Below are 20,892 nucleotides of genomic sequence, written 5' to 3'. Positions count from 1 at the left end.
TGATCTTGACAATGTAGTGGTGTCCCTTATGCTAAGGATGTGACACTGGATGCACATGCTTACATTCTCAAAACATTTTAGCTGCTAAATTCCCAGATTATTAAAATTTCAGTGGGTGTGGCTAGGAATCTGATCTCAGTGCAGAGCAGAAAGGAAGGGAGGAGTGTTGGGGTTGTGGACCATGGCAGGAGCAGAGATAACAAGGGATGAAGGGAAAGTGAGATTATGAGATGGGGTTGGATGAGAAAGTGAGTAGCTGATGTTGGTATTGGACCAGCCAGGATCTGGGCGACGTGCAGAATAATGACAAACTCACATCAGTTCATTGAAGGGGGACCATTGCCAAGAGCAAATGCTGCCACACTGTATGCACGCTCCCAATTTATTGCTACTTGTTTACATAGATTCATTTCTACCTCTACATCCACTGACCTTCAGATTTTGTCTGTTTACTACTCACATGCTCACCATGCGCTCTGCAGGTGGTGTTCCAACCTGCTGTTTCTCACGCTCGCAACACGGTGTTTCATAATGTTGCCTCAGTTATCCACAATCATTCTTGTAACCTTAAACTCAGTTTACATTTTTCTAGCTACCAATTCTTAATTCCCACAAGTGGAGGCTGGCAGTGAGAAGGAAACTGGTCAGGTGAATTAAAGAACTAGTAGTGAAAGAATATCATCTATTACTAGCGAAAAATAATGTGGGTTTGAAACAGGAGCTGCCCTGGCTAATTGTGGAACCTGGCTTTTCTCCCTGTGGGACAGGATTTTGGGGGATTAGGAGACTGACAGGAATCTGAGAAGGAAAAGAAAATCTCAGATTGGACCATCAGTGGATGTGACACTGCTTAAATATAAATTAGGAAATGAAAGAGCTTATGTTGCTGAAGCTGCTCAGGTATCAGGCCTCAAGACACTTGTTTGGGAAGCAGAGTTTAGGATTTGCTAGGCAAGAAGACTGAAACTGAGATAGAGGGTTGAAGATGAAACTGGAGAAGCAAGGAGGATGGGATGAGGAGTCAGGGATTCTGAAGAGACACTATGGTATGAGTTTGAAGAGACAGACCACAAGGTGTGTCGTGGGCAGGGAAATAGCAGTGATCTCCAGGCATCTAAGAAGGGGCCACCTTCTGGGCCCTGCCAGGAATCCTGTGGCTCATCCTCCTTCAAACACCTTGCTCCATCCAGACGATGATGGCTGCTTACCCCAGCAGATGCTTCTCCGCACGAGAGCTGAGGTGGACGGAGAGCTCCCAGCCCCACAGCCCCCTGCAGATTCAGCAAGGTGACCTGTGATGGAACTTCTGAGCTTCTTCCCATTATTTTAAAATTAAGTTTCACAAAGAGAAGCCTGTTATGTTGTTACGGTTGCAGAACTCGAGCACTTTACATATTAGGTAATGCTAGCTTAAGGTTGCCTTTGTTGCCAAAATCTCACCATCTGAAAAGCAGTGATAAAAGCCCTATCTAACAGGAGTATTTGAGGATTAATTTGGTATGCTTTGAAAAGTGCTGCATGGTTTTATCATGTGTTTCTATTTATTTTACTTTTGATTCAAAAATCATAGAAATAAATTGGTGGGTTCCAAATGGGAAAAAATACATGAAACATTATCTCCTTTCTTCTAAAGCCATACTACAAACCATTGAGGCTGAAAAAGAATTTAAAGCACATGAAAGCATGTTTTGTTTTTTCATGTGAATGAAATTTTTTTTCTATGCTGAAAAAATGGAAGACCATATGCAAATATTGGGTCCCTGGCTTGCCTATTTGTTTGAAGACTAATCTGCATTTGAGTTTTCCTAACCTCAAAGTGTTATTCTAAGAGAAGTGTTTCTTGACAAGAACAACAAGCAATCCACATTTTTCAGTTTAACATATTAAAAAAGAAAACATCAAGAAACATGAGGCAAAAAAGTGTTTGCCTTTTTGTAGCTTTTCTAATTGAGTGGGAAAAAATCACCTTGACATAGGGGTAGTTAAAAGCTGTCATTCTCAGAGTTGTTAATTTGTCAGTCTGGTGGATGCTGCATTCATGAAAGCGGTAATTAAATGCATGTTGCCATCTTTGCCATTTTTGGAACATTATCATTTCTATTGTTGTTGCAGAAGTTTTGTTAGCTTTCTGGTCAGCTAGCATCGTCCATGTGGGTTGATCTGCATACGTACTCCCTTTTGGGATTGACATTTATATTTACATATTGCCAAGGCAATAGCACCGCTCTCTCTTAATGAAATACACAGATTTTCTGACATTTGTGTATTTATCATATAAAAACTCGATGTAGCACAGATTTGCCAGTGCTTTTTAATTTAACAAGGTATTACTTTTGTCTGTTATTTTTGTGGTGGTGAAGGAGATGGGAAACAGAAAGGAGCAGTGGCATTTCTAGAGTTGTTTCCACGAAGGACAGACTTTTTGAAATGAGATGTGTATGCGGTGCAGCTGCTAGCATGGGGAACAGGAGGCTGGGACACTGCCGGTGAGCCTCTTTCTTTGTACCACAGTCATGACATTCTGCACTAGCATCTGTGTTGCTGTGGATAGTATTTCCTTTTAAACTATTCATAAGCTGCTCAGGATATCAGTCAGAGCAGAGTAGGGTTTCCTCAATATACAGGTTATACAACAGTTAGTTCATGAAATATTTTCTAAGCGTGTACTGCCCTTAGAGGATTACTTAATTGCTTCTATGATTAAAATGAAAATAAAATAAATTGCACCTATCTGCTCTTTTAAGGAAAAAAAAGTGTTTTCATAGTACAGACCTGGACACAAAACTGAGACATAGATCTCTGATCTCTGAGGATCACAGTATATACTTAATGCTTCCACTTTTTCAAGTGACCAGATAACTTTATATTTTAGCATGCTTTTGCACCTAAAAGGTATTTTTGCCTTTCTGTGATTTACATAATTTTCCAGACGATATGTCCAAGATTTAAATTACTTCTCCTCTGAAATAAATTCAGAAGAGAAATATTGTTAGAAGGATGAGTTATTTTCATTGCCATATACAAAATGAAGATGGTATAAGTCAAATTCTAGATGGACAAATGTTTTAACCACATCTTGTTCATACTTCTTATTAAAGGTAAATTATAAATAGGTTAAAAGTAGTTAGTTAATACTTTACAGGTTTTATAAATTTGTTATGAATTACAAAAGTGTGTGTTCCAGGTAGTTAGGTCAAATATTTTAATAAATGGTTAGTTAATTGTTACTGATTATTATAAAATTTAAAAACAAACAAACAAACAAACAAAAAACCAAAAACCAAACAGTATAAATAAATTATTAAGACTTTCTAGTGTAAACATAATATAGGGGGAAACAAGAAATGCTGAATGACTCACACAGAATATTAAAAAAATCTCAGTTCTGGAACAACACTATTTTTGTTTAATTTCAACCTTAGGTTAAAAGCAAAGGCAATTAAGATGAAAGAGGATGAACCTGTGCAGAGTAAATCTCAGGTATACAAAAGTCATTAGGACATTCATGTTCTCTCTCTCTAAGAAAAAGACAGCCTGGCTTCTTTATCCTTGGTGTGGCTGCAAGGAAAAATAGTTTTGCCTTTTGAAGTACAAAACATTTCTGAAAAATGCTTAAATCCCAGGGGAATGTATAAGAGGTCACACCTAACCCCCTGGGACCAGGCTAATGGTTTGTAATCTTACCAGTAAGGCTGACAGCTGAACCTGCTCAGAAAATGCTCACCAAAAATCCTGCCCTGCTTCTGCATTTAGTCATCCTGAAGCATTTTGCTAAGCACTTACATGAGGCCCAGATTTCAGGTCTGAAATGTATGGCAACCTTTTCCCCATTTAGGTACAGGTGATTGGTCTGCTCTTTATATATAATATTTAGAGGAAGCCACCTTTAGTGTAGTGGCCGAGAGCAGAACCAGGAGTCCTGGGCGCAGCATCCGTCTCAACCCCTTTCACCCCTTCGAGAAGTGCCTTCCCCCACCAGGATGCCTGGGCTCCACCTCAAGCCCCAGCCCATGGCACACCACGGTGTTGCACAGGGGCTGCGATTAGTTCGATACAAAGATCCCCCTTCGGCAGCGCGGCCCCAGCCTTGGATTCCTGACCACAAGAACAGCTTGTGAGTTTTGTGTTAGGGAGTAGCTGGAAGGGAGCAGGGCTGGAAACCTTCCAGGGCAGCACTTCTCTGAGAGGGAACTGAGTCATGCTCCCTTTTTGTTTGCTATCTCTGTAGCCCTATGAGTTGTGCATTTCTTTCCACACAGTGGCACAGCTTCAGCTGTGACTCCCACCGCAGTTTTGCTTTGAGCCTGGTTGCTAGGAGATGGCAGCTCTGAGTTCAGGTCCTCTCCTCACCACAGCTAGCAAAGACCTTTCATTCCAATTTTACCGCCTCTTCACCGTTTATTGCAACAAGGAGCCAGAACTTAGTTGTCCCACTTCTTGGCCACGTGCTCTAACACGTGGGCTGGTAGGCACCAAGGTGCACCAGGTAGCCTTGCTGTGCCCTCTGGCCAGGCTCTGCTTGCTGTGCTCTGCTAGAAGCTCAGTGCATCAGCTCTGCAAGAAACTCGCTGTTAGGTTTTCAACGCAATGACTAGTGGGGCTCTGGAGGACACGTAAATTCAGGGACAGCGAATCTGTGGGTTCCAGACAGGTTAAGGAGACAGGCCCTGAGATTCTCTGCTGAGCTATGGGAGCTAGTCCCCTTTGCACTGTACCCACAGTCCAGGCCTTGATAGATTTGCAGAAGGTCTGATCTTACTGATCTTTGTGAAAATGAAATGGCTCTGAGTGAGTCTATGGTGGGAAGTATCATCTAGTTCTAGACACAAGGATATAGAACATCTCAGCCTTGAGAGTGTTAAAGATTTGGACGATGAGTTAAGCTTTGTTGCCAAGATAGAACTATACTGTATAGCTTAGGAATATTTTCTCAGAGAAAATAATACATTTTCTTTTATAAAAGACAGCAATGTCCTTTGGAGATAAAAGTAAATTATATTAAAGTCAAATTCTTGGCAAAAATACATTGCAATTTTGGCCCCCTGTTTAAGCCTATTATTACTTAAGAAAATGCATAAGAGACCAGTTTGGCCAACTCTCTTAAAAATGCTAAGGTTTGCCTCAGCTCATATTAGTGCCCAAGAGGCCCCAATCTGATTGTTTATGGAATTAATTATCAGACGGTTAAGTGTTCTGTATTAAATATTGAAATTTCTGTTAATAATATATATATATATATATATACACCTTCTCCTGAATCATCTGTTGTGCCCAAGTCTCTTTCACCAACAAATGTCTACAAAATAGGGATATCTTCATCTGGGAAAAGTTAATAGTGTCTCTTTTGAGATGTTCAACTGAAAACTGCTTCTAATGCAAACAGGAAAGCTGCTTCAGAACCCTTTTTGCTTCAACACAGAGACTGGACACTTTGAATTATTTGATCCCTCTGTGCTGGTATATACATTCCTATTTTTGTGTAAACACTGTAAAAGAGTTTTGAGATATTTTATAGCATTCTTAATAAATTTGGTATATTTAGCAACCATTGTTGTGCAGAAGAGAGAGGCATATAATGGACAAAATCTTACACAAAGGGGAGATAATTCTAACAGATCATTTTTCAGTTAACTGCTCTGAAAAGATCTGCAAACATTCTCACCTCTATTTTTTAAAATACTGATCTTCCACAGATCCATTTTATTTGAAATCACTGAAATATATTTTCATAAGATAAGAGTGTTGTAAAATCAGGCCCATTAAAAAAGTCTATGAGTTAAAGAAAAAGTTCAAATACGTTTGCAGACTAAATCAGAAATTCTGGCACTTGGGTCCCTGTGGTGGGCTGAGCAGTCACACACTGATAGTTTTCCTTGTTTCCGACTACTAAAATGCATTTAATCTCCTCTTAATGGTTTTCTTTTTTTTACTTGTGTCATTACTAAAGTTGCCACAGGGGCATTCTGTGATCATGAGTAGTGGCGAGGTGCTCTAAGCAGTAGCTACGCTAAGCGCAGATGGGGAAAAATACATTTTCACCTGAAACATGATCTCCTTTAGAGGAAAACTGAGGACTGTTATGCTAAATCCTGTTAAGTATTATGCAGGCATCTAAGAGGCAAACAAGGGAGCGTTGAGGGGAACTCATGGTGTACAGTCGCTGCTCACACACATGTAACAAATGCTTTCGAGTTAAGTTTATAGAGACTTCCTTGTCACTTGGCCCTTGTGAGGATGGACACTCACTCAGCCCTCTGCAAACATAGGAAATGCTGGGTTTTTTTCCATTCCTCTATTCCTCCTGTCATTTTTGAGACTGATACATCAAAAGCAGTAGTTGGTGCATTCTGTATTGGTTTGTCTTATCAAAAATGGTATGATTCTCCGACTCGGAAGTGTCACTTCTGTACTCAGAAAGTAATGGCTTTTTTCTATCCTTTCCCACACTATGGAAAGCTTGGACAGAGCTGGGTTTTGCAGGAGACTGAGCTCTTCAGGGTGTGAGAATGCATCTTCTCCTTTGAGAAACAGTATATGGTTGGCTTGTGGAGCACAAATAAATGAATATTCTCAGATTTGTAGGAAACTTATATTCTTGCTTATTTCTGTTCTTTTCAGCTGATACTTGGACAATCCGAAGCACAACTGTGCGTGTTTAACATGTATTATGCTTTTCTGAAACAGTAGATGTGGATTCTTATCAATGGAAAAGACCCTCTCGTGCAAGGTAAAATGTAACAGTAATTCAAAAGCTTTCCTTGTTTTTGCAGGATGAGGCTGCTCCAGCTGACAAGCAGTACAAACAGGAGCCAGCCCAGGTCACTTACTCAACATCAGCTGTTTCCAGCACACAGGAGGTGTTGTACATCAATGGCAATGGGACCTACAGTTACCATAGTTACAGAGGGCTCGGAGGTGGGCTGCTAAATCTCAATGATGCTTCTAGCAGTGGTGAGTTTCCTTACTTACAAAATGTGCCTGTGTGTATATGTGCTCATGTGTACATTTCCCCCTGCTGTATAGAAAGCTAGTCCAAGGGGTTCGATATCCATAGGCTATTATCAGATAATGAACAGGAACACAGTCCCACAAACAGCTACTGCTGAGCAAAATACTTGCTCACTGCATGCTAGTCTCCTTTCAGTTTCAGGGGGACTAATTCATAATAGGGCACGACTGAACCTGAAGTCTCTAACAAAGCTCAGTAAAAAAATACCAGGTTAGATCTTCAGTCAATTTGCATGACTTTATGAGGACCTGCCCTGTCATTACTGTCCTCTCCTATCTTGAGCACAAAATGAGGCCATTTGTGGAGTTTGGAGTTTGAAAACACTGAACTCTGTATTTCATAACACAAATGAATTGACCTAGATTTCTTACATGGTCTTGCTAGCTACTTTAATTTACTGCAGATAAGGATCTGGCATACCAAGTGTTAAATGAGAAATCAACATATCCATCTATACTCTAAACTAAAAATGATGCAGGCAGTTATGTGTTACCAGTGAGCTTCTATGCACCTCTGAAAAAAACAGTGGTGTCATTCATTTAGACAACATTCCTTTCTTCTTACATTAGCAAGCTTTTGTAACAAGCAAATGTAAGTGAACTGTATTAGCTTTTTGAAATAGTCACCAGTATTGATTTCGTACAAATTCAGAGCAAGGGAAAAGGTTTGCCCATTCTGATAAACAAGGGTATTGTCTGTCTGTCAGAGAAAAGTGATTACTCTGGAAGCCTGAGGGTCTCTTGCCTCCAAGAACAGTATTTTAAAAATGTCTCAGAGAATGGAGAAATCCCTGGGTTTTTGTCCTGGCTGATCCCTCTCTGGCTGAGGAGAGGGCTGCTTCAGGTACATGGGCTGACTTAGGCAAGATGGTAATTGTTCAGCTGCAGCCTCTCTATTCAACATGTTAAGTGATTTTCAAAATGCTGTCAGGGCTGCAGCCTGTAAGGAGTTATTGATATGTGGTGTCCTGGTGACCTTCAGTCATGTCTGTTTCCTCACCCCCCACCCCCAGAATCCTCAAAGGTCTGTGAATGATTTGCATTAAGTTTTCAAAAGGCTTTAAAAATATAGTATTTTAGTTGCCAAAAGTCTTTGACTTAGAGAGTGTGAATGATGATTACAATTGTTTCCATACCCATGAAAAACACATCTGAGGTACTCAATATGATCTCTCAACAAGTATTTTTGTAAGAGTAAGACGGGCTGTGGAAATCTAGTTTCTTGGGAAAATGCACAAGAACTTTAAAATTGTCTTTTACATTGTGGCCAGAGAAGATCTGAGCCAGTTCCCACTAAAAACAGTTGGCATTTGCTCTTTCACCCAACTAAGAGTAGGATTAAACTCCCCATGTGTTATTTGTCAGAAGAAACTTTCGGAATTGTCCTGGTTTACATAATCTTAAACTGTGAGGTATCACAACTGGTTTGTGTATTTGTTCTTCCCTTCAAACCTCTAGTAATAGGATACATTTTCATAATTCCCATTTTTCAGTGAATTGTGGGATTTAGGCAAAAGTATTCTATGTCACTTCAGCATGCCATTTCAAAAAATGAGGTACAAATTAAACATCATAAATTAGTGTTGCTTTCTGATTAGAAGCAACGTTTTCTTTGTCCCTTTAATGTAGAGGACTCCAGTGTTTTTTTCCCAATTAAAGCTCGAGATGGTTTTGCAGGACAAGCAGTGTTTATTCAGGAGCTGCCAGATGCTGCACAGCTAACACACAGCTAACTGTCCAGTGCACTGCATTTCCCTGCGTAGCATCACTGGGGTGAAGGGACCAGTGGATGCTTACAGTTTGCATACTGACATATGCTCAAACATTTCTTCTCCCTTGCCTTACATGCACTGGAAATTTTTTTTCTGTATGTCCTCTTACTTTGGCAGACTAGTAAACCATCGCACCTCTCCCAGATGGTTGTGCGTAGTTGGAGCGTTGTGGAAAGGTGTCTGTCTTCTCCACAGCAATCCTACATGATCCAAAGCATACAAGCTACACGAACCAAAAGTCTGTGTGCCAGCACTTGGAAACCTGTTGATGCTAACAGTATAGCTGACTGCTGATTTGTGACCCACCTGCCAGTTCAGGAAGATCATCAGGAAAGTTGTGGAAAGACAACTCCATCAGTTTCTTAGTTTCATTGACACAAAAGCAACCAGTAGCCAACCTAGTTATCTCTTGGCTATTGAGGGTAAAGTGCTCTGCCTCCATTAGCTGGTTTCCCTAGAGAAGAAATGGGAGGACTTGGAGGCCAGTTCTTTGGGATCTGTCAGTCTTCTCTGATATGTCCATGGATATTTGCTTCTTCATTTGTAGACTAAGAAGAGTGGATGGAGTTGCAGTTGAGAGGGGTAACCATTGTCCTCCTGACAGACCTCACAGGACACTTGTTTGCAATAGTTATTCTGTTTCAAGGACTCTGGTTCCAAACATATGCAAGGCTGTTAGGATGGTTAATGAGTTCCCTCGCTGGAGAATAAGGTGTTGCTGGCAAATTTTTTTCAGGTCCTCCAAAGTAATTTAAGAATGCATTTCCTTTTCAGTGTAGTAACCCATCAAATGTTCTTGTCACGTTTACAAATGTTCTTCCAGTGTAAAAATAAATATACACCTCAGTCAGGATGTGTGTATAAACAAATACAGTCTGTGTGTATCTGCTAAAACAGAAAAAAAGAAGTTGCAAAAGCTAGGTAAAACTCACTGCTTGAATACCTATTTCTGGACCTTCCCCCATAGTAAGATGACTGTGTCCAATTAGCTTTCCTATCTAGTAGTCCAACTGATGTGTGTATTTTGTATGCTGTGACTCATGTAATTTGATTATTCCCTCCCCTATGAAGTTCATCCCTACTCTGATCCCATCCTACAGACTTGGCTATCTGCTCACCCAACTGTTTGGTGGCTCTGGCTCAGGGACCTCTCTGTGCCCACTGTTGCAGTGCTTCCCTCCTCAGCCTGTCCTTCCACATGGCTAATTACAGAAACATAATTAGCTCCTTACACAACTGTATGGAGCAAGCCTTCATGCAACTGCTTAATATGAGCAAGCAGAATGCAACAGCTTGTACAATGACCCCCTCCTTTATTGTGGAAAAAAGCACAACAGGAAAAGGTTTGGGCTTACAGCACCAGGGTCTCTTTTTTCCCTTGCTTTTAAACCCTTCAGGCCAAGCCATATTGGCTGGAAAGCTTCACCCCATCACCAAGCAATCTGCAGGTTGACAGAGCCTCTGTCAGCCTGTACATGGGCTGGGGAGAAGCCTTTGGGCACATTATCCTTGATTCTTGGGGATGTTAAAGGAGAGCTGCTCTTTGGGAAAGGTGGATTTCAACAGCTGTTTGTTTTAAGGCTAATGCAATTCCTGCTACAGAACTGAATGGAGAATCTCCAACGTAGGGTAGCTCAGTGCATGTAAACAAAATTTGCTTGCCAGCTCCTAGCCAGCCACAAAGGTTTCAGCTGGCCCTGCTCCATTACACCTGGACTGAGCTTGGAGGGATGCCCGACTTGAGGGCAGGAGGGTGAGGACAGGAGACAGGATGCTCTGTTGGGAGCAAAATCTCTTGTTGTCACCTGAAGCTGTTGAAGTCCCAGCATGCTTCCTGAGTCTCTCCTGACAAAGTGAGTTTGCTCTCTCTCCCCACATCCAGTGGGTTGCTGTCTGCCCTCTCCCAATGGCTGTCAGGACTCTCTGAAGCCAGAGCGGACTTGTCAGAGCCTTGCTCTCCACAGCCACTTTGTTACCTGAAATTCATTTTCCCTAAGAGGTGTGGAGAGCGTGTCTGCTGCCATTGCTGTGTTTCCTGCAGATGATTTTTGGCTGTTCCTTCTGCATTGTTGTCTGGTTTTCTAGACGGAAATGTCAGTCATTTCCCTTTGTGTGTGTAAAAAAAGAGGATGTTTCATACTCGATGGCAGGCTGGCCATGGAGAACATGCCTCATGTCATGGTAAAACAAAGCAGCTGTTGTGTCTCCATTTCTCTACACAGATCTGCAGCCTACTTCCACCACAGCCACAACTCAGCACTGCATCCCAGGCACCACAAACGTCCAGTCCCCTTCCAGCTCAGGTGAGTCCTCCTGCTGAATTCGAACACATTCACACCACGAGCAAATCCTGAGCCCTGACAAGTTTCTCTTTCAGCTTCCTCTCCCACAGGTGGGCCTGCAGGCCATGGCCAGTGGCCCCATGGTCCAGCCGGTAGGTGCCGGATGCCCACCACACAGCTCATCTCTCCCCATTGTTCCCTTCCAGAGCCCCAGAAGGGCTGCAGTCTGTCAGCCCTTCCCAGCTTTAGCCAGGCCTCTTACTCATGTGAAAATCAGCCTTCCTGGTCCTTCTGGCTCCTGCTCCTTCAGGCGGTGCAGCCCTGCTGAAGACAACAGGGTAGCTGGGGGAAGCTCCTGGAGCTGGTGCTGCTGAGCTGGCTGAGCCCCAGTGATCAGCGTGTCTGTGTTTCTCTGGGCTAGGGAGAGGAGGGCCAGGAGCTCTGGTCTGCTTTTGCATGTGACAGGAGGTAGGGTGACTCATTTCCACACCCTCAAATTTGGTGAAGTTGTAACATTCTGTAAAATCTTGGCATTTGCATGATCAGTAGAGGCTTCCTGGCAATAAACTAGGGAAAAGTCCAGCTGAGAATATCCAGTATGTAGCTAATTCTTAAAGTGCTCACTGGGTTACCCTCAGCATGGCTGGCCACGATGTAGGGATGAATGGGATTTTTGCTGTGGTTGCTCTCTCTACCTCTTTTTTATACCTCTACTCTTGCACAGTCTTCTGTGTTCTCAGTGCTACCCCGATGACATCAAAGTGGAGAGAGGGAGGAAAGACAAAACAGTTTGTCTCTAACACAGCTGGAGCTGAGGGCGTGAAGAGACACAGAAAAAGAGTAATAGAGTCAGGAACATGGGAGAGTGTGTTTAGTCCTGTTTAAAAAAGGAAAAATGTGGGGTTCGGAGACATTAAATAGTTTAACCTTTGACAAAGGTGGGTATTTCTTGCTGGGAAATTCTGGCTGAATTCTACATTAATATCATCCCCACATTCCTCTTGCCCCTTCCTCCTCCTCTTCAAATTGTCGGATACGTGACATGTGCAAGTATTATTCTGCTCTCACCATAGGAATGCAGATGGAATGTCTGTGGATATATTGGGCAGTATCCTATTTTTCTACCTTTGTACAAAGCTCAGGAGACAGCCATTAAGGCAAGACAGGTGTGTGCCACATAATTAATCTCCTGTGGTGGATAGGAAACGTTACTGGCAGACCTCACATAGTCATTTCATCACAAACCAGTGTGTTTGCTGCTTGTTGAAAATGAATGATGTTCAGTGGCTATAGGCATTTCTGTGTTTTCACATCTCTTTCCTCAGGCAACACAGCAGTTTCTTCTGCTATCTAAACTAGCTGAAGGTATGTTTTCCAGAGGGAAAGGTGTAGAAGGGAGAAAGAAGCTTAAAAGGTCCTATTCATTAGTCCCCGTTTTCTTGATCTGAGATCTCTTGGCAGTCAAAACAATAGTTTTAGGCACATCTGCTCCCTGTTTGAAGGCAGGAGGAAAAGAAAACACTGACAGATGCATAGTATCACAATAAAACATTTTTGCAATAATAAACACATCCGAGTTGGAAAAAGTGGGATACTTTGATACTTGTTTCTCTTTGGTTTTATTGGTGTATATGAGAATTTAGTACATACTCACTTCTAAAGCCACTCATGGAAAAAAAGGGGAGAGGAGAATAGGTGTAATAGGAAAGATTCACAAGAGAGATTTCAAAGCATGGACAAATGTCTTTTTCTATAAGTAAGTGCCACTGTTTTTTACATCTTCACTGAAAAAAAGAGGTTGCTTAACTATTAATGAAAATGTAGAAGCATAGATGCTTGAGCACATATAGCTTTTTGAAATTATTTTTGTTATTCTAAATTATCTGCAATAGTGATAACCATTTTGAGATTCATTGACACATTTATTATTCTTTCAGTAGTTTTTAATTATAAGATTGGTAGCTACCCCGTGACAGCATACAATTCTTAAGGGATTTTTGCTGAGACAGTTGATAATATCTAACCAATCAGTGACAGCACATATACATCTGACCCATGTTTTGGAATTTGATATAAATCATGTTGCTAATGAGTAGCGCATGAAGCAATAACTAGTTCCATTTAAGTCTTGCAATTTACAGAAAAGCCATTCGTCCCACAGTGTATCTAATGGCAGATATTCCTAGCGGCTAATTTGATGAATGATTGTCTTGCACATGAAGAGTGGGTTTTCAGAGTTCTCATATTCAGTTTGATGTGGTTCCAACAAGAACAGTTTCACCTCACAGGGGAAATTAGGTCTGTGTAACTGAACTGAGGTGGTAAATCAAAAATATTCCCATGTTAAAGTGTCAATCAGGTGGCCTCAGCAAGAGACAGAGAATGATACTTCAGTCTTCTGAAACAGTATAAAAGAAAGGATCTGTCTGAGAAATTTGTTTAACCCATTGCCTGAAAGAATGTTGTGCTATTTTAAAAAACGTGGGAGGTGACAATTGTGAGTTGTAATAGTGTGCGCTAAGAGAAATAAATGAATGAATAAATAAATAAATAAAACTATCCTGTCTTCATCTCTGTGATATATGCTTAATCTTTGCTTGCACACATAGGCACTGTGGAATCTGATGTTTGCAATCAAGCTTTTTAATTGTCCTGAAGTACTCCAGGATATAAGGAGCAGTATGCTAAAATGTACAGTATCACCTTGAGGAAACCTGACATTGCAAAAATATTCAGATTGATTTCTGTATAAGGGTACACTTCCTTGTTCCTGTGAAGACTGGCAGCTTAATAAATAATGTTAAGTACACTAAGGAAATAGTTCTATTTAAAGTAAGGATAGTTATTAAAAGAAATGGTGGTGAAGCTTTCTCCAGATACAGTCATCTGTAGTGGTGGCTTCTGGAGTTAGAGGTATATGAAGTTTCTATCTTAACCATCTATTTTAAGTGTTCAGAATATCTGTGATTTATTTGTCTGGTTAAAGAAATGTGACAGATATTTATGAGTAAGATTTAGGTTCCCGTGTTTCAATAGCTGATTTGCATGAAATTACACAGGAAAAATCTACACTATAAGATGCATTTATTCCTTATTTTCTGTGTGACTGATGAAGCTACAGATAAGTTACAGTGTTTTTAGCATATAGCAGCCTGGACAACCTTTAAGAATCAGTAATACTGCCCGTGAGTGTCTATCAAAGCTATTAAAAGCTGAGACCAGTATAATACATCCTGGAGCTAGTCTCCGAGTGAGGTATTCTCCCAGATAAAAGCTTGGGCTGTTACAGGCAAGCTTTGGAGGTGGGGTGTAGGGGTCACAAGAGAATTTAAAAAAAGAACTAAAATCCTTATTGCCACATGAAGCATGGCTTGTTCTCTTTCTGTTCAGCTCTCTGCCAGCACACGCACCTTCCCTTCCTGAAAAGGCAGGGGTGTACTCGCTGTCCTGAAGCCACAGCTAAGGACACTTTTCTCTGTGTGTGTAGATTTCTTTACCTTTTTGCTCAGGGGCCTTTTCTTCGAGGGGAAGGAGGACAGCACTGTGACTTGTTAAGTACAAGGCAGAAGCTGGGAAGTGAAGTAAAATCCTACTTTCCTAGTGTATAGAAATAAAACCAAAATCAAGTAGATGGCAGTAGCTGGGATAAGTTGAAATCTAAGATTTCTTATTTCCTTTGTATGCCCACAGTCTGCTGGGTCCTGATGGTTTCTTGTGTATGGAGACTGCAGATTTGCACTTGCACAGAACTTTATTTCCAGTACCTTCAGGGATTCAAAGATAGATATTTGAAGAGTTCAAAAACTTTCCTCAGGATAGTTAATCCAGACATCTAGGAATACAGGGCTAGATCTTCAGTGTGTGTAAATCACTGTGACCCTATAGACTTGGGACGAGTTACACTGATTTATGCATACTGGACATCTGGTCTTCCAGCTTTCCTTTCAGAGCAGTGCTTTTCCTTTGTGTCATCAATTTTCGTAAGGAAAACCTCGGAGATGTAAGCAAACACCTTTCTATGTATTTTCTGCTTATGAGTGAAATAAACTTAATATCCTATTCAATCACTTAAAAATATGGATTACCAATGAGAAGCGCCCTTCAGTTTTGTTTCAGAAAAAGACGTGCTCTGCCATAGAAGCTCTGTTCTGCCATATATTTTGTGTGGTTTTGTCTGTGACATGAATGAGAGTCAAGGAAAGAACATAAAGTAGGTTCATATGGAGCACAATGCCCTCAATATGTCAGTGGTAGCTTTTTCACTACCGCCTCAATAAATATAGAAGTCTTTAATGGCTTCTTACAACCATTCAGTCCAGCTGGCTTTATGATTTGTATACCCTTCTTCTCTGTGCTGCGTTAAGATTTTACTTAGAAATATCCTCTGAGCTTCTTCACACTGTGATCGTTTCCCTGCAGCGTGTGGTCATACTGAAACAAATTCACTGGGCTAATTGTCCTTTTATTTATCCTTTGTACACTGGAAGTTATTTAAAAGTCAGTTCATTTATGCTGGTCTAAAACTGGGTAATACAGTTGTAAGGCTAAGTGCTGTTCATGCTAGTTGCATAGTAGGAAATAAGATCTAATAGGACGCTTTCTGTTTGAGTAGTTTCTTTTCATATTCCCAGCTCTGCTTTCATTCACTCAAGGGGAGATTTTCATTAACTTCAATGAGTGTGGGGACTTGGCAATCTCCACATTCTTTGTGGTCTCAGCCATATCTCTACATAAACATAAAAGAAAAAAAAATGAGTAAGGTTTATGACCAGATCTTCGGCTTCTGGAAATCAGTACATCTCTTTCCGTTAGTGCTTAAGATAGTGAGTCTGGTTTTGAACCTTGTAATTCTGGTGGGATTATTTAGGCAAACCTCTAGAGTATGAATTGCTATGTTCTGTATTCGACAGTTGAATATGCTAAATTTCCAGTCTTTTTAGGAAGCAAGGTTCATCCAGTAAGCCAATGCCTAGAAAGCCTTGGCATTGATGTACATTGTCCAAGTGAAATTGAACAGTGACATTTTTCTCATAAGAAAGCAAGACACATCACTTCAGATAACTTGATCCCAATTTCCAGGAGAGTATTAAGGCTAAGATCAGGCTAGTCTGATCTTCTGCCTCCCAGAAGTATAGATTTGCTACACTGTCAAAATGAATGAGCATTATTTTTCCAGATTTGCACATAATAAACTGCTTGAAAAGTATACTTGCCATCTGTACCCTTCTATGTTGAAAAAAGTCCTCAGTCTAATTCTACCTGTCCAGATTTACACTCCAGGAAGAAAAAATGTGTTGTGTTAAATGGGACATGCAAACATCTCGTCAAAGCATCATACATCTTAGCTGATTAATAACGATGGTCAAACGACAAGGGAAATTCCACGCAAAGCCAAACTGCATGGTAGCAGATGGCTTTGCTGATCGTTGTAACCTGCAGACTTGCCCTCAGGAGTGCTCTTGTCTCCATGCAGCATACATGGTCTCGAGAATATTCTTTGATGAAAAATGCTAAGGATATTGGTATAAACTGCCAGCGCAACAGGGTGATTGCTGCAGGTGCCCTTGTCAGTGTTCAGACCTTACAAGATCCTTGCAGTATAGCGCCAGCTGTGTGCAGCCCCCCCTGAGACGATAGTGTACTCCTCACTGTGGCAGCCGGATTGTCACCAGCCTAATCTCATCCATGACCAGCTATTTATGTAAGTGATGACATGGCGTCAGGGCTAGTCAAGTGAATGACCATTTATCTACGTCTGTAAGGGATTCACAGTCTGGCCACAAGCTGATTGAAGCATAAAATGTGAAAATAGATATCTAGACAACCTAAGTTTGATATTTGTGATAAAAACTGCAAGTGTGCAGATTGCCATGAAGGCTACGATGGCAGCTGAAGCTGGGGGAGGTGCAGGAGATGAACCTTCTGCCTGCTCACCACCGTCAGATCCCAGGGCAGTGTTGGTTGGGGTGCAGGTGGCTTTCACTGTTGGGATACGCCCTCAGAGCGTAATTTTCTGCTGGCATCGGACTTGCCCCTCGTGTTACTTAAGTAGCATTTAAAGGGTGTCTGTCATATATAAATATAAATCGCTGTGGTTGCTGCGAAGGCAACTGGTAACTGAACAGTTATTGATTGTTTCTGCTGCTTCTCACTGGCACTCAGCTGAGAGCAGATTTTGCTACTCTGCATTTGTAGCTACAAACCTGGGAAGTGTCTCTGGCAGTGAATCTGAAGCTTCTTTTCTTTTCCTTTGTTACCTGCAGGTCCAACAGATCTCAGTATGAAGAGGCAGTTAGCAACCAGCTCTGGATCCTCCAGTAGTTCGAGCTCTAGACCCCAGCTGAGTCCAACCGAAATAAACGCAGTGAGGCAGCTTGTGGCAGGGTATCGAGAATCAGCCGCGTTTTTATTGCGTTCTGCAGATGAACTGGAAAACCTTATTTTGCAGCAGAACTGAGTCATGTGACCTTCACACTGGCCTGGTCTTATCTCAGAGTTTCCACTAATGACATTTTGATTTCCCAGAGCACACACTTCAGTTACTGCACAGTCTTTTAGGAGAGTTAATTACCATAATGCCACACTGTTCTTGATCCATAAAGTGATGTGTTAAGGTGCTTCAAGTGAACTTCGACCTCCGGTATTTCTGAGGTACTTTACTGTGTCCAGCCTATTGCTTTTGTTTTAGTGTGTCAGCATAAATATCGAAAAAGTGGCTAGAAATTAACTCGTTCTAACAAGTGGAGGAAACAGAAGATGCTGTGATGGTTTAAAAAAAATGGTTCAAGATCCAAGTGCAATATTAGTGGAATGTGATACTGACTCATTGGACTTAAAGCTGCAGTATATGGCAAAACGTTGCCAAATGTCCTGTTGCTACAGGGCACAATTGCAATTAAAAGGATCTTGTATTTTAAAAAAATGTAATTTTTATAAAAAACAAAACAAAAGATTTTTGTTTTCATTCAAGATTTTTCATTTTTACTTTGGTAAACTTTTTCACTGGTCCTGAAAATGTTTTGAGGAGCTATTTTAAGTCTCCCCTTCCTCTCTTGAACCCCTGACTGTGCCCTTCTCCCCAACTTCATATTCTTTCTACAACGAGTAACTCCTGATGCTGGATAATTCTTCCCCCGTGTACTGTAAATTGTCATCTATGGAATACCTTCCAAACGAAGCATGCATTTCCTGCATTCATACCATTCTCAACTCCATTCTGTAATATATTGCAGCTTTATTAGCAATTAATAAAGAGTTGAGGGTTTTTTAAAAAAGACATATCGTTGAGAAAAAAAAAAAAAATATGAATTGATTTCTTACAGTGAGCTCATCTAACTCCATGATCACTGCTGCTGTCCTGTACAAGTCCCTCTAGTTGTGATTGGATGTAGATGATGAATGTTAAGAGGTTGCAAGTGACAATCTGAAAATTTGCACTCTTGTGTGTATTTATTTTTCTTTCCTTAATTTAAGCAAAATTCTACCGAGGAAGGTCATTGACACTTCTGGTATGATTTGTATAATTCCCAGGCCTAGCTAAAACCTGTACAAACCTGTAAATGGATGCAGCTGCAACTATAATAAAACTCTTCTCTCCCCTTCCCCACTCTTCCCAACCCCTCTATTTCTTATTTTATAATATTGATTACACATAAATGGTGTTTTCTTTGTGCACTACGGCAGGCTTATTTTTAAGTATATAGAAAAAAGTACTTTAGTTTATGCTTACTGTACTATCTGTTCTGTTGTTTAGCTTTTGTTGAATAACAAGTTTCTTGTGCATTCCTAAATTTGCCTTATTTCATGTACAAAATTTTATGTAATTCTGTTTTTGACAATGAGTTTAAGGCATCAGTGATATTTTATATCTACTTGTTACATATAGTTTTCCAAGTAATGACTGTGATTGTGACCAAGTAATGTGCACTTTTTCTTGTAACTGTGGACATTGCTATGCTTTTTTTTCTCTAGTGTTTCTAGAATTACTGTTGCTTACAGTTATGTAAAAGAAAAAGAACTTTTGTGATACTGTTGGTGAATATTAATGTGAAAAAGCCTATGAAATATGAGTATTTTGGAGGTACATAGATACACAAACATCTCTAAGTTGTGGACTGATGTTCACATATTTAAACAAGAATTCAAAACCTGAGGGCTGGAATAATTTCCTCTGTTTTGTTTGGGTAAATAAACAGATTTCTGTGTTTAAATATATGATTGTGAAACATTATCACATTTAACTTGACATAGCATTTAAAGCTATAAATATTATTGTCTGAACAGGAAAAAGTGGGCCTTCCAGTCCAATTCATGCAGACACACAAACCTCATTTCTCAAAATTATTGAGTAAATTCAGTAGGCTGATCTAGCTGGAGCTTTGTATTAATGAAGAATTTCCTCAATAAGAGCAGAAGTGGGTGGTCTATAAATCATGAGATCCGAGTCACTAGCATTTTATAATTTTGAGTTGGCTGGAAGCAACACCATTTTGCCACTCTACATTTGTTCTTAAAGATCTATCGGATGTCTTTTTAAAGGCACTTATTTTTGGCTATTGGAGTGTTGTTGCAAATTCTTACTAGTTGCTACCCGTCGGATGAGAGAGATGCGTTTGCTCCTAACATCTCACCATGCTTGTGAAAGTGTATAGCTTATCTCTACCATCAATGCGTGTTTGCTTCACCTTTCATCTTACCAGACAGTCAAAAGCCTGTTAGGAACCAAGTGTCTTTTTCCTCTCTTCCACTTTCAAATATCTACAGCTTCTTCTGTCTCGTGCATGCCAGGAGGGGATGAAGCAGGTACCTTGTGCCAGGTCACTATCCTGGCCTCATCTGAAAAAAGCTCTGGCACGTATCTTCCACAGAGAAGAGGAGTGACACCTGTGCCTAGGTTTCAAAGTTTCCTTAGTCCTGTTTCAGGGCACTGTGCCTCAAACTGCCAACTGAGCAGCAACCAGCAGTTTGTTTAAGAGGCTGTTTGCCAGCCAGGAATGCTTCTCAGGAGGGCAGCCTTTCCAAGCTGTCTCGCTGAATCTACATCAGGAGAAGATGCTAGAGGATGGGGAGGTAAGAGACTTACTTCAGTTCTCTACCCTCTGTCTCCTCTTTCCTCTCACCCAATTGCTCCTTCTCTCAAGGGAAGGGTAGGAAAGTTGGGGGTTACCATATGATGTTCAAGGTCTACAGCTAGTCTCCCCTTTTTCCTGCTCTAACCCCAGCCTACTTTGATAGTTCTCCAGCTAAGTCTTCTACTGCACATATATCTTCTGTCTGCCTTCTCTGAAATATTTAGGGTCTTCTAATCGGGAGCAATTGGTGTTCTTCTCTAAAGGCTCACACGGATACTTAGTTTTCAGTCCTCAGGTGGTTTGTCTGTGACAAATTCCAGCAGACTGATGGGGTTTTTACTCTGTAGCATTTCCACCTCTAAGTACTGGGTTTATTAATCTCTTCTTTGGAACAATCATAGATTCAACTATAGTTTTAACTTCCTCTTCTTTGAAGAAGGTACTGAAATTCAGACCCATCCTGTGAAGGAGAGGCCATAAATCTCATTCCATTTTTGTGTGTGCAAATATGGATCCAAGCATCGCAATTAAATTTGCCCTCTTGGATCCAGTGTAGGTCTCGGAGCCACCTGCTCTCTGCCTCCCTTGAAACTCCTAAGGAAGTAAAGGCGCAGATGGAGAAGATCTTGCTCCAGCTATAGGCTGAGTCAGCTATCCAGAAATAACTTCAGTTATTTCTTTCTCTTATTCACATCTTCTGTAGTCGATGCCTGATCACCTCACCCTAAATACTGCTGTTAGGATAAGGCCAGTCCCTTC

The 20,892-nt window shown here is 40.9% G+C and overlaps 1 protein-coding gene across 3 annotated transcripts in view; it reads left to right on the top strand.

Annotated features, from left to right (window-relative positions):
- Nucleotides 1–19,276, top strand: part of NOL4 (nucleolar protein 4) — a 179,326-nt gene extending 160,050 nt beyond the window's left edge. For all 3 annotated transcript variants that reach the window (XM_026842377.1, XM_026842375.1, XM_026842378.1), the window contains 3 exons: nucleotides 6,771–6,951; nucleotides 11,003–11,083; nucleotides 17,326–19,276. In XM_026842377.1, coding sequence (XP_026698178.1) covers nucleotides 6,771–6,951; nucleotides 11,003–11,083; nucleotides 17,326–17,519 — 456 coding nt within the window. In that variant the 3' untranslated portion in view covers nucleotides 17,520–19,276. The remainder of the gene's footprint in view (nucleotides 1–6,770; nucleotides 6,952–11,002; nucleotides 11,084–17,325) is intronic.
- Nucleotides 19,277–20,892: the final 1,616 nt, after the last annotated feature.

The sequence above is a fragment of the Athene cunicularia genome (assembly GCF_003259725.1).
Source record: "Athene cunicularia isolate RWA chromosome 2 unlocalized genomic scaffold, athCun1 chr2_part1, whole genome shotgun sequence".
NCBI lineage: Eukaryota > Metazoa > Chordata > Aves > Strigiformes > Strigidae > Athene > Athene cunicularia.
This window is presented reverse-complemented; position numbering and strand designations above follow the sequence as displayed.